The 16,200-nt window shown below is 46.9% G+C and overlaps 1 protein-coding gene across 1 annotated transcript in view; it reads left to right on the top strand.

Annotated features, from left to right (window-relative positions):
- LOC113409454 (metalloprotease TIKI1-like) overlaps window positions 1-4,647 on the top strand; it is a 107,436-nt gene extending 102,789 nt beyond the window's left edge. The window contains exons 6-7 of the mRNA XM_026663377.2: window positions 815-1,069; window positions 4,205-4,647. Of these exons, the coding sequence (XP_026519162.1) occupies window positions 815-1,069; window positions 4,205-4,388 (439 nt within the window). The 3' untranslated portion in view covers window positions 4,389-4,647. The remainder of the gene's footprint in view (window positions 1-814; window positions 1,070-4,204) is intronic.
- Window positions 4,648-16,200: the final 11,553 nt, after the last annotated feature.

Here is a 16,200-nt window from a genome sequence, read left to right as displayed (position 1 = left end):
CCATCCTTTGGAGCCTTTAAACCTAGGCCAGGTCTACACTACGGACCTATATCGGTATGACCACATAGCTTGGGGTGTGAAAAATCTAAAACCAATGCAGTTATACCAACCTAACCCAATGTGTAGACAGCGCTGTGTCGATAGGTGACAGAGCTCCCTCCTCTCGAGGAGGTGGATTAACTACGCCAAGGGTAGAAACTCTCCCATCGGCGTAGGAGCGTTTTCCCTTAAGCACTACAGCAGTGCAGCTGTGCCGCTGCAGTGTTTGAAGTGCCGACCTGCCCCCAGACTGGCTGCCTTTCTAACAGATCATTCCACCTCAAGCTGGGCCGGATGCAGGAATAACAGGGCTGTGCTATGGAGGAGGTCAGACCAGATGAGCATCATGGTCCCTTCTGGCCTTAGAATCTCTTATTTTTTGGCCTGATTCTGAGAAACGGTGAGTATCTGCCAGTCTGACTTCAGCAGGCACTCAGCGCCTCTCAGCAGCGGTGTTTTGGCAATGTCGTCAGCCAAGTGCATTATGTTATCCTTGAATGATCTTTTCCTCCTGAGCTCCGCCTGTGCATTGCTCCGTGTCGGAGACACTCTTTCCTTAGGCCCTCTCAACTGAAGAGACTCTGCTTGACCCGAGGTGTGACTTGGGGGGGAAACAGAGGATGGGTAGATAAGATTTAAACCAGCAGAACTTCCAGGGGGAAATACTTGTTGACGTAGGGGATCAGGAGGCTGCATGGCATCTCGGTTGCCATGGGGCTGGACCAAGACCTCCACTCAAGGGCGTTCCAAACATTCTGGTTTTCTTTCCTCCCAGCGGGAAGAATCAAAAAACCTGGTCAACCTTCTCATCATCCTCACCGGCGTACACCCCCTATGTGATCGCCCAGGAGCTGCACCGCCCGCCGCATCCTCAGAAAGAGGAAGAGGAGCTTCTGCCCCACCTGCTGCTGCCCGAGAGTGTCGACCTGCTGGAGAAAGTGGACAGGAAATACAAGAAGAAGAAGAAGAAGCAACAGAAGAAGCAAAGGCTGCGCCAGTTTAACGACCTCTGGGTTCGCATTGAAGAAAGGTACCAACCGGTGGGGGAGGGAGGGCACTCCGCTACATTAAGATTGGCTGTTTATCGCGGCTCATTAACATACCACAAACCCTGTGTTTTAAACTCTGCTCACTTCCTCTGGGGCAAATCCAAAGAGCAGAATTCGGCCTCTTATCTCCTGCAATTCTTATTTATGCATTTAGATTTAAATAATAATAAAAAGGCACCTGTTCATGTCTCTAGTGCCCTAACACACCATTAACAATGCAATTGGTTCTGTCTGCATAATTGGGTTAGTATCAAAAATAAGGTGGGGTTGGGGTGGGGAAGAGGCGACTAAGGTGGTTTTCCCGACCAAGAGAGCTGACCCTCCTAGGACACATATAACCACAAGAGCCATAGCCGCCTTTTGAACTGTGTGTCGTTCCTCAAGCACCTTCCATCTGCCACTGACCCACTGCTAAATGTGCATCTGTAGATTTACTTATTTCCTTCCCATCTGATAAAATGCAGCTCTGATCCTCCATCACCTTGTGCCAACGTTTCCCCCTGTGCAATGTGCTCATTTGGACTGGGAGCGTTCCACTCCCACTGTGTGCTGTTTAAATGACTGCCGAAGGGGCAGGGCAATGGAGAATCGGCCCCTACGAATTTTGAACAAGTTTCTCAATTCAGTTCAGTGGGACTCCCTGCATCATTGTTCATAATCATTATTTTTCATCAGCCTCAAGGTAGAGAACACTTCAGAGCACCTGCACCGCCTTGATACATTACATCAATATATCCTGGCTTTTCCATCCCTCTGAGTGATATATTACGGGGACAGGTTGGGGGAGAACTGCAATGGCTGTTCTTGTCTGAGTTTAAATGCAGAGATGATCATTCTACTGTTTATTACATATGGTTGCATAGGTTGCTCTAATTTTCGTTTACTGCAGGTAATAAAGTTGATGTTAGTTATAGTTGGTGGTGGTTTTTATTGCTATAGTTGGTATTAGCTTGACCTTCGGCAGACAGTCCTAAAGGATAACGCAGAGCCTTTACCAGTGTAGGCCCTGACCCTTCATACACCCACACACGTTCAACTTGAGGCATGCGCTATTCCTACTGAAGGCAATGGAACTACTCGTGCTAAGCCTACTCCTCTGTGTTTGCAGGATCAGCTGTGGTAAGATGGGAGGAAGTGTCAGTTGAGCATAACCGGGGGTAAGGGCTGTTTCTCCAATTTCCACTTCAGGAATGCGCTAGTCAGACCTCCAGGGAGAAAGTTCTGTTGGTGGCTACTGTCAGCAACACCCTCCTGACTCCAGGTGTATGTGCCTTTAGGGCCTCGGGACTGGCAGAGACCAGATCTCGTTTTTTGCTCCTTTGCAGTTTTCTTTCCACCCATGAAATGCATCACTTGAACCAGAAACAAAGTCTGATTTTTAGTAGTGACCCTAGCAGCAGAGGGAGTAAATGGCTAGAGGATGAGCCTCCCAAACATCTTCTGTACTGGGGGAAAACAAGTGGAGTGATGTTTATTTCTTCTTGGTTATCTGCCCGGTGCCTTCCAGCTAGGGAGAACTGTAGGACGCCACTGTATATGCACCATACTGTCACTAACCTGCCCATCACTGCCCTTCAGGTTCGATTCTTTCCATTGCAGGGGTCTCTGCCCTGTGTTTGAATGTGTGGCAAATTAATACTAACTTTACGCCCTAGATATCCTACATTATCTCTGGGTGATGGACAGTTCCCGAAAAGAGCAAACAAACCCCTTTGCATGCTTCTGTTGTGCTAACTACCCCACCTAGTGGTGCTGTTTCACGTCACTGATGAAATTCAGTCATTCACAGGAGCCCTTCAGACATAAATACTCAGTCCATCTCGGAAGTCACAGCCCTTACTCCTATATATCCATCTCTGTCCGTGGGTAAATCTGTTGTGCTTGGGTCTGGGCCATTCATAACTTAACTCCTGTGAGCACATAAACATGAAAGGCCTAACTCAAGTGATTTCATACAGTCTTGTAGTGGGCTTGGCCTGAATTGCTCTTGTCTGTGCTCCTGTATGTATCTGCTGTCTGCTTTGTTGCACTGCCAGCTGGCTTCTGTCCAGTTACTGTAGGAGCCACCTGCGGGGGCTTTTGGATATGGAGTGGTAAGTGTTTTCAAAAAGCAGACTAATTGCTTTCAAATTCCCCAAGCATTTTTGCTTAATGCACTTGGCCAGCGTAAAGCAGGAATAGTGCACAGCAGCTGGAGCTCGCTGGTGCAAGTGAAATGAATACGCTTGTACTGTTGGGCAGGTGTGCTTGCTGGAATTTATTTTAGTTTCCACCTAACAATGCTGGGCCAGGGGATTTGAGCTGTGTCCACCTATAGCCTCAGGGTCAAATCTGGCTCCAACCTGTTATCCAGAGAGCAGTGCCCACAGCTCACACTCTTCTTTGGGACAGGCTTTTCATGTGGACCTTTGCTTCTCGGTCTCTAGACCGAGAAGCATTTCTAATAGATGCCTGGATTTTCCTCACTCTCACTGTCCCATGTATGGCCTATGTGCTTTCTCCACCTGCCAGTGGTGCCCTTTCACGTGGAGCATCACTTATATGGAGGCTGCAGAGAGGCTTGGTTCATGCTAACATGCACGTGCAAACCGGGGAGAACCTGGACGGGGTTCAGGCTCAGCTGTTGAAAGCAGATGCATCAACCCTATAAATTGGTGCCACGTGTGCGGCAATAATGCTGGTCGGCAAAGCCTTCTCTGTGGCAAGGCGAGATTTGCTTATCTGCTATGGTTGCTGATCAGCCGAAAGGCTGGCTGCAGGGGCTCGGGAATGTTGCTAATACCTCTCTGCTCCCCTGGGATTGACTGTCCCGTCTGTGAGTGAAGGGGAGTCTAATCAGGTAGATCCCAGCTCAGGGACAGGAGTAACAGCTGTCAGTGGGGCTAGAGAGGTTCAGCGTGGGGAGAGTGAAGGGCTCCCTTTCTTTGTGGATCCAGGGGTCAGGGAGGCCAAACTCACGGCCTCATTCAGGAACCCACAAGATCTGCAGGCAACTCCACAAGTTGCCCGTGGACCCTCCTGTGGGCATTTCTGTGACAATTTGACTCCTGGTCCGTGGTGATCATTGACCCTTGTGACTAACTGCTGACCAAGATTCTTCTCTGTTTGCCTTGCAGTACCACTGACCCACCTCCCCGGATTCGCATCATTAATGGCTACATTACAGTAGAACCTCAGCCACGGGGACACGGGCGATCCAGTCACCTCCACACAGAAACCAGCAGGGCCCACGTGCCTGTTCACTCTCTGCTCATCTTGCTATTGACACGGGCGTTGCAGACATTAACAATGCTGCAGTGAGACTTGGGGTGAAACTGCAGGGTCTTTGGCTAAAAAACTTGTGGGGGGGAAAATAGAAGACCAGAATCTCCAGGTGGGATGCCTGTTCTTTGGAATATCTTTAGACTCCTCCTTTTCCTGAATCTGGACCACTAACACTATTAACTGGCTTGACATGCCTAATACAGGAGAAGATATTTTTAATGAAAGCCATTATTTATTCTTCTCTTGCAGAAGAATTATTGCAAGGTATCCCATAATGCTCTTGGGAGATGTACAATGTCGCTGTAACATAGCTGTTGTTTAGCTGTATGAACCCGACTAAATATATTTTTTTGCCTTCACTGCCTCACGTGGTGCAATACGTTAAACGCTACTAACTCATTGGTGACTTTGGCCAGAAGAGAACGTTTTGGCCACATCAGCACAGCTGAGAGGAAGAGGTTGGTATCTGATGTCTGTGTTGGTATCTGCCACTTCGATTTCTCCCCATTTTGGGCCCCAAATGATACATTTCATTTAGGGGAAAATGTTCAAAAGCACCGAAGTGGGTTGGGAGTTTAAAGTCCTGTTGAAAGTTGCTTTTGACAATGTTACTCTTAATCAAGACTGGCCTTCTCTGAGCAGAGAAGCATTGCATGTAAAACGTGTGCTGAGGGAATCCGGGCCCTTAGTGCTTAACAACGTTTCTGAGGGGAGAGACGCTAAGCCAAAATCACATTGAGTCAAACCCCTCCATTGGCTGGGCTTTTCTGTAGTGCAGCCCTGTTTCTCCTCCCATTCATCTCATTTTTACTCAGACCTGGTCTACACCTATCTAGGTCACTCGGGGCTGTGAAAAATTCACTCCCCGAGGGGCAGAGTTAAGTCGACATAAGCCCCGGGGTAGACACTGCTAAATTGACATCCTCTCAGGAGACCCCTTTCCGTCACGCTAGTAAGTGTCTGGGCCACGGGGGCGTAGCTGCAGCACTGCAGCTGTGCCGCTTGTAGTGTAGACGTGGCCCAGAGTGCCCAGAAATACGAGCTATTGGGGTATGTCTACACTGCAGCTTGGAGCCCCAGTAGACACATATGCGCCAGTTCTGCTCTAGCTAGTGCACTAAAAATAGCAGTCTTACCATGGTGACTCAGGCTCGCCATCCGAGTACCAGCCCATCTGAGATCCCAGGTACGTACTCGGGCGGCTGGCACCCAGATGTCTCCCCAAGCTGAAAATGACCCCTTCCAGCTCCTGTGTAGATGTACCATTAGCTGAGGTGGTGTGAAGCGGGTCCAAAGGGCTCCTGGCGCCTCAGAATGCCCCCCGACTGTGCGACAGGGCAAGCCTTTCACTAACCGCTGGCAGCTGGTTGGGGAAATGAACTGAACCAGCTACACTTCCCATTTTCTTTTAACTAAAGCCCCAGCTTCCCCTTTCCTCCTCCTATCTGGTGTGACCTCTTCACAGTCGCCACTGCACAAACCAGTCAGTGCTGGCTTTTCTCCCCGCTCCCCACAGGCTCATACCTGTGCCTCTGCCGCTGTTCAGAGCTGTTCCCCAGCAGCGCTAACAGGAGTGAAAAGGCCACTGGGGAAGCTGGAGTTTGACCCTCCACTGGGTCTCTTATAATCCCTAACAGTCCGTGGCCTGTCAGGCATCAGCGTAGCTGAAGCAATAATCCTGCCAGGGCTACATTCAGCCTTTGTTCATGTAATACTTGCTTTGGGGTTAATGCTTGAGTCCAACCAAGGACAGAATAGGGCCCTTACTGGTTTATTTAACCACATTAATTGTTCATCTATGTAAACTGCATCCTGAGACACAATCTCACCGAAATATAATTGCTTTTCGTGGAGGGTGGCGTACACTCTGCGCATGGGCGAGACCATGGGTCCAACAGAGCTGTCACCTTTGCTCCCAGATTCCAGGGCTAGCAAAGTTTAGCCCTGGAACCAGTTCAGCCAGCCTCAGGAGCCGTCCCAGCAGCCATGGGTAGCCAGAGGTGCTCAGACTCCGGAGTGTGGCTATTTTGTTGGCCTTTGGGGCTTGTGTCCACTTGACAAGACTTTTAGAAGATTGTAGTGGAGCTCGGCAGTAACAGAAAAGTTCCCTGAACCCGCCTAACGGACCTAAGATCTGCCTAAGGGACGTCTCTCCACCTGTCTGTCCAAAGCAACTGGGATAGCTTCGGTTGTCTTGGCTCATTGTCCTGAGGTTCGGTCTGCATCGGGGTGGGGGACCTTCTAGGTTCTGGAGTCCCATCTAGGGCCTCCCTTACCATGTTGGCCAGAATCCCTAGGCTGCTGTCTCCAGAGCCAAGTGTAAGGTTGTATTTGGTATACTTGTACATCTTAGCCCCCTTTTCTTTCACTCTTTTTTCCTTGTGCACTTGCTGACTAGCTGCATTTGGGCTTAATTCTCCCCACCACTCCTTATTTTTTTTCGTACAGTGTCCCAGATATTTTACATGAAATCTGGTCTCTTTGAAATCAACGTGACTACTGCCATTGACCTCAGTTGGGCCAGGACTTCACCCTCTATGGGGGAGACTGGTACTTTTCAAAGTAATAAGTGAAAGAAATAGAAATTAAAGCTCATTCATTTGAGAATTCACTGGTAATATAATCCTGTCTGAATTAGACTACAGCCTCGTGGAAGCAGGGGCCTGTCTCTTTGTTTTATTCTGCTGAGTGCCATGTGCTTAAAAAATAATGACACCCCAGATCAATATTCAGTTTGTACCCCAGTATTACAGTGCCCAGTATGCTTGTGTTGCTTGAATAATGAAAAATTACATGATCATGAATGTGATATTTAAAAAAGTAACATTGGTTAAAAAAAAAACCTGGACATCATTCATGGACATCACTTATCTTGAACCTGGTGCATCTTCCAGTCAGTCACTCTTTGTTATTTCATGGGTTTTCTCTCTGCTGCTTGTGGCTTTTCAAGTATTACATCTTACTTTGTTTTCTCATTTATTTCCAGTTCTGTTAACGACTGGGATTTCTTCTGGAGCTTTGTAGGAGGCATTACACAGCACAATGCTCTGTCTTACACATTAATGTTATACTCTTATCTCACACTGCTTCTCTGTAAGCTATGAATACCCCCCCAGGGTAAAAGGGGGATTCATTACTAGTTTACTTTCAACCCCCCTCAGAGCATAATCCTCAAGATAAAATTGCAGAAAGGAGCAAAAAATTGCATGTTCTTCAACCTGGTTCTCAAAAGCTTATGTGCAAAACCATGCCAGTGTTCATGCTAACAATATGAGCTGGAGTAATGCATGCAGCTGTTTGCCTACCTCTCTATTCTCCAACACCCCCTCTATGATCTCACTTGTTTTGATTTTCTTAAAGGAGCAGCAGCACAGAAGAAAAAATAGCCCCACTTTTAGTGCTTTGTTTCTTGGGATTTTTTTTTTGTTAAGTTTATTTTTACCATTAATAATGCAAAATTAGACTTCTTCAGATCAGAAAAGTGCAAGGCTCACAGAACGTGAAAGATAAATAGAGATGAAAAAACATAAGCTTTTGTTTCCTTTATTCTTTGTGCTCCGCTTGATAGAACTTGTTCCTTTTGTAGGGTCCACGATGGAACTCTGTAGGAGAGTGTAGCACTTCTGAATTGACGAAGAGGGCCAAGACATTCACAGTGCTCAATTTCACTTCAAACGCTGGGTTAGTCTTATGACTGGTCCCATTTTCTTCCCTGTTGAGTTTAAGCTGCAATTACTCCACAAGCAAGGTACACATGCTGGTAGAGTTCACTGGGTTGTTATAGGTTCTTTTGATCAGCTATTTAAAATACTGTGACATAGAGTGTGTAGAAATCACATTCAAAGCTCCCATTTAGACAGCCGTGGAATGCACTTTAGAAGTTAAATTTCTCCAGTAGTTTGATCTCCGGAAAAAACGGAAGAAAGCCCATAATTTACACTGAATTGATTTTATCAGAATAAAATGTTTAAACCAGCCCAAAGAAATTGTGAACTTGGTATATTCCTGCTGAAACTGGTTATACAGCCAAAACGGTGTTTGGTTTTGCTTGGTATGGGCCCAATCCTGTAACCCCTTATCATGTGTACAATCTTGCCCTATGCAACTAGTCCTAATGAAATGAGACTACTCCCATGAAGGAAGGGTTGGAAAGTCAGGCCCTAACTACGGGCAGGTCCACACTTAAAATGCTGCAGCGGTGCAGCTGTGCCACTTTAGCAAAGAGGTTACTATGCTGATAGAAGAGCTTCTCCCCTCGATGTAGTTAATCCACCTCTGCGAGAGGTGGTAGTTATATCGACGGGAGAAGCTCTCTCATCAACGTAGCACTGTCTACACTACGGGGGTTAGGTCAGCATAACTGCGTCGCTCGGGAAGGTGGATTTTTCACCCCCCCTGAGTGACGTAGTTATACCGATGTCAGTTTATAGTGTAGATCTGGCCTACGTAATAAAACTCTAGTATCTGAATGTAGTGTGAAAATAAAGTGGGGAGACAGGTGGAATCAGATGGAAAAACGTGCACAGCTCGATACACTTGTGTAAACATCTCGGGCTAGTTCTTCAACAGAGCTCCACACTCAGCTACCATCTAGGCACCTGAATTAAGGGGGAGAATTTCCAAAGAGTCCAGCAGCTGCCATAAATGTCACTGGAGTGCTACCTCACACACATATAAAATGGCCAAAAGTCTGGGCTCCGCAGTGCTCAGAAAATAGCCCCAGAAAATGTAACGTTTCACTGGGGCAATGTCTCCTTGTATTATATAGCTTGTCTTGGTGACTAAGGCCTGGGCTACACTAGCGGGGGAGGTGGGTGTGTTGAACTAAGATACGCTACTTCAAGTTGAAGTATCTTAGTTCAACTTACCTGGCCGTCCTCACGGCGGTGAGTCGACCGCCGCGGCTCCCCATCGACTCCGCTTACTCCTCCTGCCGAGGTGGAGTACGGGCATCGATTCGGGGATCGATTTATCGTGTCTAGAGAAGACGCGATAAATTGATCCCCGATACATCGAACACTACCCGCCAATCCGGCGGGTAGTATAGATGTACCCTGAGTTTGTTTACCTGTAGACTGACAATAATTCAACACCCAGAATAATAAAGCCTTAACTTGTATGGCTCCTTTCTAACATCTGGAATAAATAGCTACAGGTGCACTGCCTTTTACTTTCTTTTGTAATTGCTTTCTCTTAGTTTTTAACCAACTTTTACAAGTTTTTATGGCGAAAGAAAAGTAACTTTTCATTTTCTTTTCAATCCGTTCTCTCCCTGAAGAGGTGCTGCTTAGGGCACATTCTGTATCTCTAGAGTCCTCTCTATTCTGAGGTAGTGGGAGTTTTGCATGTACGTGGGGGCAGCTTTTAAGTTCTGAAAATTGCAGCAAGTCACATTTAAAAAAAAGAATAGAGTGCCCAAGTGACTTAGGGCTCAGATCCTCAAAGGTATTTAGCATCTCACGCCCATTGACTTAGGAATTGACCTTAGAACTAATTGGGAAAGTAGAATTATTTATAAAATTCAGAAAACGCCATGAATTGCACTGTTATAGAACATGAAGCCCCCAGCCCCTCTCCGCCACATAGCATCAAAGGCAAAGCCTAAGTTTCTTAAAGCCCTCACTTCTTTCATTAAAAGAGTAGTACCGGTACTTAGCTTTGATCCGACTTAAAGTGCCACATTCCTTCACATTCTGAGCTTCACTTGCACTGACTCAAATAGGAGATGTGGGGACTCAGCACCTCAGAAAACTGGCTGCTAATATTCTCACTAAGTTAAAATGAGTAACACAACAAAATGCATCACCAACACTGCCATAGGCTGCATTAAACAGTCCCATTGCCAATGCATGCACAGTCGCGCATTTGGTGTTTGACGATGTGTTGAGCACAGTTGGCGCATGGCTTTTGAAAATGTGCCAGGTAATAGGTTTTGTAGTGTGGCTCGTTTTAACAGACTGGAATTTTTTTAACAAAAGTGAAAACGTACAGACCTGCCTCCGTGTTTTCTTGTGCCTCAAGATATTCTCTGACATGTCCAGAGGGCCCAAGACCTACATTTTACTCTGAAGGTATAAGTGAGACTGAAGTGGTGCATAGGCCTTGTCCTGAACGTCTGCACTGAGGTGAATTTCACTCCTTGTGGTTAATTATTTGAAAATGTAGCCCATAGGATTAACTTGCCCTATTAAGCAGATCAAGGTGCTAATGGCTATGAAAGGAATTAGAGCAGGAATGTTACAAGAAATCCCTCTGCTGAGCTTGGAAGGGCATCTATCAAAGGGAGGAGGTAGGACAGATGTTGGAACCAGTGCAGACCTCCAGTTGGGGCAGTATAGCCATCCGAAGGCAAAGAACCCTAAAATTCAGGTTTCTGAGCTCCCAGAGAATCTGTAATGTCATTGAAGGACTCAATTAACCATCTATATACAGTAGGCCCTCATTTTCAAAGTTAGTATTGTACACAATGGTACATAGCTATTGTGACAAAGTTCCTCCTCTATCTTGGTGGGTCCTGCGCTTATTGGCGGATTTTCTTGCCTCAGAGATTCACCATGTGGGTTGGGGAACAGCCCAGAGACCTTCCCCTCTGGGAGAACCCACAGTCCAGGTCAATTGGGAGGTTTGGGGGGAACCCGGGCCCACCCTCTACTCCGGGTTCCAGCCCAGGGCCCTGTGGACTGCAGCTGTCTATAGTGCCTCCTGTAACAGCTGCATGACAGCTACAACTCCCTGGGCTACTTCCCCATGGCCTCCTCCAAACACCTTCCTTATTCTCACCACAGGACCTTCCTCCTGGTGTCTGATAACGCTTGTGCTCCTCAGTCCTCCAGCAGCACACCCTCTCACTCTCAGCTCCTTGCGCCTCTTGCTCCCAGCTCCTCACACTTGCACCACAAACTGAAGTGAGCTCCTTTTAAAGCCCAGGTGCCCTGATTAGCCTGCCTTAATTGATTCTAGCAGCTTCTTCTTAATTGGCTCCAGGTGTCCTAATTAACCTGCCTGCCTTAACTGGTTCTAGCGTTCCTGATTCCTCTAGTGCAGCCCCTGTTCTGGTCACTCAGGGAACAGAAAACTACTCATGCAGTGACCAGTATATTTGCCCTCTACCAGACTCCTGTACCCCACTGGTCTGGGTCTGTCACACTATGTACAATGTAACATTTAGTTACATATTCCTACCTTGTTCACACGAACACGGAGAGTGTGTGCAGATAAAGTATCTGTACTCACATGACTGGTTAGGCAGCTAATAGCTGATGTGCATGCACAGTCTACTGATTTATGTGTGTGCATTGGCTGTCTTCACTTCTGTGTTAGGCTTACACACATGTATTTGTGCATCTTTGAAACCTGGTCCATTAGATCCCCAATTAGCTGTGTCGTGCTTGCTTTTCTTTTTCTGCATTTGGGGGGGGGGGGGAATGAATCTGCTTTTCCTTTTACTATCACCATTCCTCAAATACTGGGTCTGACTCTCATGGAGGGGGAGGGATCTGACACATGATTTCTGAATGGTAGAGGTCGGCAATACCTGAGACTTTACTTTTGTTCTTTAATGAAGTGAACAACCAGCTAAGAAGGAACATTTGGATTCAAAATACTTGTTTGCTCTTTGGGTGAAAACACACAATAGGCAACAGCTTTAGAGGCATGAACAGCTCACTGAGGAACCCCCTCTCCAACAGTGCAGAGTGTCCTTTGGGGCCTGCGATAGACCCCTGTGATTCTGGGGATCTGGAAGCATCAGGGATATACTCAGATTGGATTATGGAGCAGCGTAGTTAAGGCTCCAGCTAAATTTCTGTTTAAGGCTGAATTTTGCATCCTCTGAAATCCATAAAAGTCAGTCTATACATTGGTAGGTATGGGGCTGGGGTAGAGTTTATGGTGAAAATCTGAAGTCTATTGAGACAGAGCATCGTAAAAAGGAGGCATTTGCACAGTTGTAAATGTTTTTTAATTAGGACTGTCAAGCGATCAAATTAATCACGATTAATTGCATGATTAAACAATAATAGAATACCATTTATTTAAATATTTTTGGATGTTTTCTACATTTTCAAATCTACTGATTTCAATTACCACACAGAATACAAAGTGTACAGTGCTCATTTTATACTTATTTTTGATTACAAGTATTTGCACTGTATAAAAACAAAAGAAATTGTATTTTTCAATTCACCTAATACAAGTGCTGTAGTGCAATCTCTTTATCATGAAGTTGAACTTAGAAATGTAGAATTATGTACAAAAAAACTGCATTCAAAAATAAAACAATGTAAAATTTTGGAGCCTGCAAGTCCACTTAGTCCTACTTCTCGTTCAGCCAATCGCTCAGACAAACAAGTTTCTTTATATTTGCAGAAGATAATGCTGCCTGCTTCTTGTTTACAATGTCACCTGAAAGTGAGAACAGGCATTCTCATGGCACTGTTGTAGCCGGTGATGCAAGATATTTACGTGCCAGATGCGCTAAAGAGTCATATGTCCCTCCAAGCTTCAACCACCATTTCAGAGGACATGCGTCCATGCTTATGATGGCTTCTGCTCAATAACAGTCCAAAGCAGTGCGGACAACGCATGTTTCATTTTCATCTCAGTCAGATGCCACCAGTAGAAGGTTGATTTTCTTTTTTGGTGGTTCGGGAACTCTATAGTTTCTGCATCAGAGTGTTGTTCTTTTAAGATTTCTGAAAGCATGTTTCACACCTCATCCCTCTCAGATTTTGGACAGGACTTCAGATTCTTAAACCTTGCGTCGAGTGCTATAGCTATCTTTAGAAATCTCACATTGGTACCTTCTTTGCATTTTGTCAAATCTGCAGTGAAAGTGTTCTTAAAATGAACATGTGCTGGGTCATCATCCGAGACTGCTATAACATGAAATATATGGCAGAATGCAGGTAAAACAGAACAGGAGACATACAATTTTCCCCCAAGGAGTTCAGTCTTAAATTTAATTACCGCATTTTTTTTTTTAACGAGCGTCATCAGCATGGAAGCATGTCCTCTGGAATGGTGGACGAAGCATAAAGAGGCCTATAAATGTTTAGCTTATCTGGCACCTAAATACCTTGCAAAACCAGCTACAACAGTGCCATGCGAACGCCTGTTCTCACTTTCAGGTGACATTGTACATAAGAAGTGGGCAGCATTAATCTCCCATAAATGTAAACAAACTTGTTGTCTTAGCGATTGACTGAACAAGCAGTAGGACTGAGTGGACGTGTAGGCTCTGAAGTTTTACATTGTTTTGTTTTTGAGTGCAGTTATGTAACAAAAAAATTACATTTGTAAGTTGCACTTTCAGGACAAAGAGATTGCACTACAGTACTTGTATGAAGTTAATTGAAAAATACTCTTTCCTTTGTTTATCATTTTTACAGTTCAAATATTTGTAATAAAAAATAATATACACTTTGATTTCAGTTACAACACAGAATACTATGTGAAAATGTGGAAAAACATCCAAAATATTTAATATATTTCAATTGGTCTTCTATTGTTTAACAGTGCGATTAAAACTGCCATTAATCATGATTAATTTTTTTAATCGTGATACATTTTTGAGTTAATTGCATGAGTTAACAGCGATTAATTGACAGCCCTATTTTTAATTATTTTTTTTTGTTTGTGCAAAACTAAGCCTGTGGCAGGCGACATGACATTTATGCCACAGACTCCTTTGGCTGGGAGCTAGTGCCTGGCATGAAAAACAAGGTCTGAAATTTGAAAAGTTCTTCGACCTTCATTTTGGAACGACAGAGTTGGCTACCCTAGTGCAGGTGACCCAGGAATGGACTGTCAGTAGTGCGCACACACAGTGTTTAGCAGCAGGGCCGGCTCTGGCTTTTTTGCCGCCCTAGGCAAAAAAGCCTCCCGCCGCCCCCTGCCCCCGGCGGGGAGCACGGCAGGGGAGAGTGGAGAACCCGGCCGGGGCTCTGCTCTCCCCGGCGGCGAGCCCGGCCGCGGCTCCGCTCTCCCCGGCTGCCGGAGCGCCAGGGGGAGGGCGGCGAGCCCGGCCGGGGCTCCGCTCTCCCCGACCAGCCGGAGCGCCGGGAGGAGGGCGGAGAACCCGGCCGGGGCCCCGCTCTCCCTGACCGGCCAGAGCGCCGGGGGGAGGGCGGCGAGCCCAGTCGTGGCCCCACTCTCGGGCCGGAGAGCTGCACCGCGCCGCCCTCCTCCAGGTGCTGCCCCAAGCACATGCTTGGTGGGCTGGTGCCTGGAGCCGGCCCTGCTTAGCTGATCTGAACTCCTGACACAGCTGTAGCTACCAGCACTTCCCACTTAGTCTAACAGGCAGCCTGGAGGTGATAGGGAATGGGGAACTGGTGCTGGTGTCTCCCGATCTCAGCTAAAAACTGGACTCCCGCTGCAGCTGCTCCAGACAGCAACCAGCTGCAGTTCACTGTCTGAGGGGCACGGCTGCTAGCATAACTCCTGAGGCAGCTTCAGGGACAGGTCGCCCTTGGGGCGGGGGGGCAGTGAGAGAGGGCATTAGATCCCTGAGCCTTTCACAAAAGTGACTCATACAGCTGTGGATCACCCGCAGAGGGAGTGCTGGGCTGGCAATCCACAGGTGCCTCCTCAGACAAGCACTGCCTGGGACATTTCTTGGTGGGGGCCAGCTAGGGTGCCCAGGCAGCAAGTGTAAAAAATCGGGACGGGGGAAGGTAATAGGTGCCTATATAAGAAAAAGCCCCCCAATCTGGGACTGTCCCTATAAAATCAGGACATCTGGTCACCCTAGGGCCAGCACTGGGATCATGGCTGATATGGGGGCAGGGACCTTTTACCCTCTGGGACCCCTCCATGCAGTGGTGGGGGTCCCTCGCCTGTACGAGCCCTGGAGCACTGAAACTGCCACGCTTCACAGGGTACCTTCTTCAGTGTTGGAGCTGCCCTCTGGCATAGCCACCTGCTGCTTGCCCTCCCTGTCCACCACCCAACTTGCAGCTCTAGGGCATCCATGCATTGGGAGATTCCCCACCCTAGCAGCCTGAGGGGCATCTATCCATAGCCCCATGCTCCCCCCTCACCCCACCTTCCCCGCTGCCATCCCCAACATCCCTATACAGTCCCTGCAGGAGACAATCCCTGCCTGCCCAGTATGCCGCTGGCCTGGAGGGAAGGGATTCCTTGCCTCTTCATCAGCACTGTCGGAGCAGCCTCCTGCGGCTCCTCAGACTCCACCCCCTTGCTGGCAAACTTGGTAGGTAGCTACTAGAGACACCTACGTGAAACTGCCTCCATTGGTTTGCATTGTGCACCCCCAGGGCCATGGGCAAAATGAACAGGCAGCAGAACGTTAAGTAGTACAAACTGGCTCCCACCATTCATGTTTACTAATCTAAGATGGTGTCAGGGATATGGATAAGGCACTGTTTGGGGTTGGAGAGCTTTCCAAGTTGACACTGTCCCTTTAAATCACTTTCCAGCTATAGCTAATCAGCTTTTTGTAGCTAAACCTGAACTTAAGCATGGATACTACAACAAATAATCAGTAGTAAATTAGGGCAAACAGGCAACAACTGGAGAGACAGCAGCAGCATACCTACACTGTGCCTTTTGAGAAGACCTTGATTGAGCTCTCTGGTATCACCTGAAAATTGGGGGTGAGGAAGAGGGCAGAATAATTTGATAAAAACACTTTTATGGTCACTGATAATAACTGAGTGATTCAAAACATTATGTACAACTAAATAATGTTTAACTTGGAGATAATGCATTGATCTTTCCAAGTATGCAGTATCAGGGGGTAGCCGTGTTAGTCTGTATCTACAAAAACAACAAGGAGTCTGGTGGCACCTTAAAGACTAACAGATTTATTTGAGCATAAGCTTTC

The sequence above is a fragment of the Terrapene carolina genome, unplaced genomic scaffold (genome assembly GCF_002925995.2).
Source record: "Terrapene carolina triunguis isolate 2854851 unplaced genomic scaffold, T_m_triunguis-2.0 Scaffold33392, whole genome shotgun sequence".
Taxonomy (NCBI): domain Eukaryota; kingdom Metazoa; phylum Chordata; order Testudines; family Emydidae; genus Terrapene; species Terrapene triunguis.
This window is presented reverse-complemented; position numbering and strand designations above follow the sequence as displayed.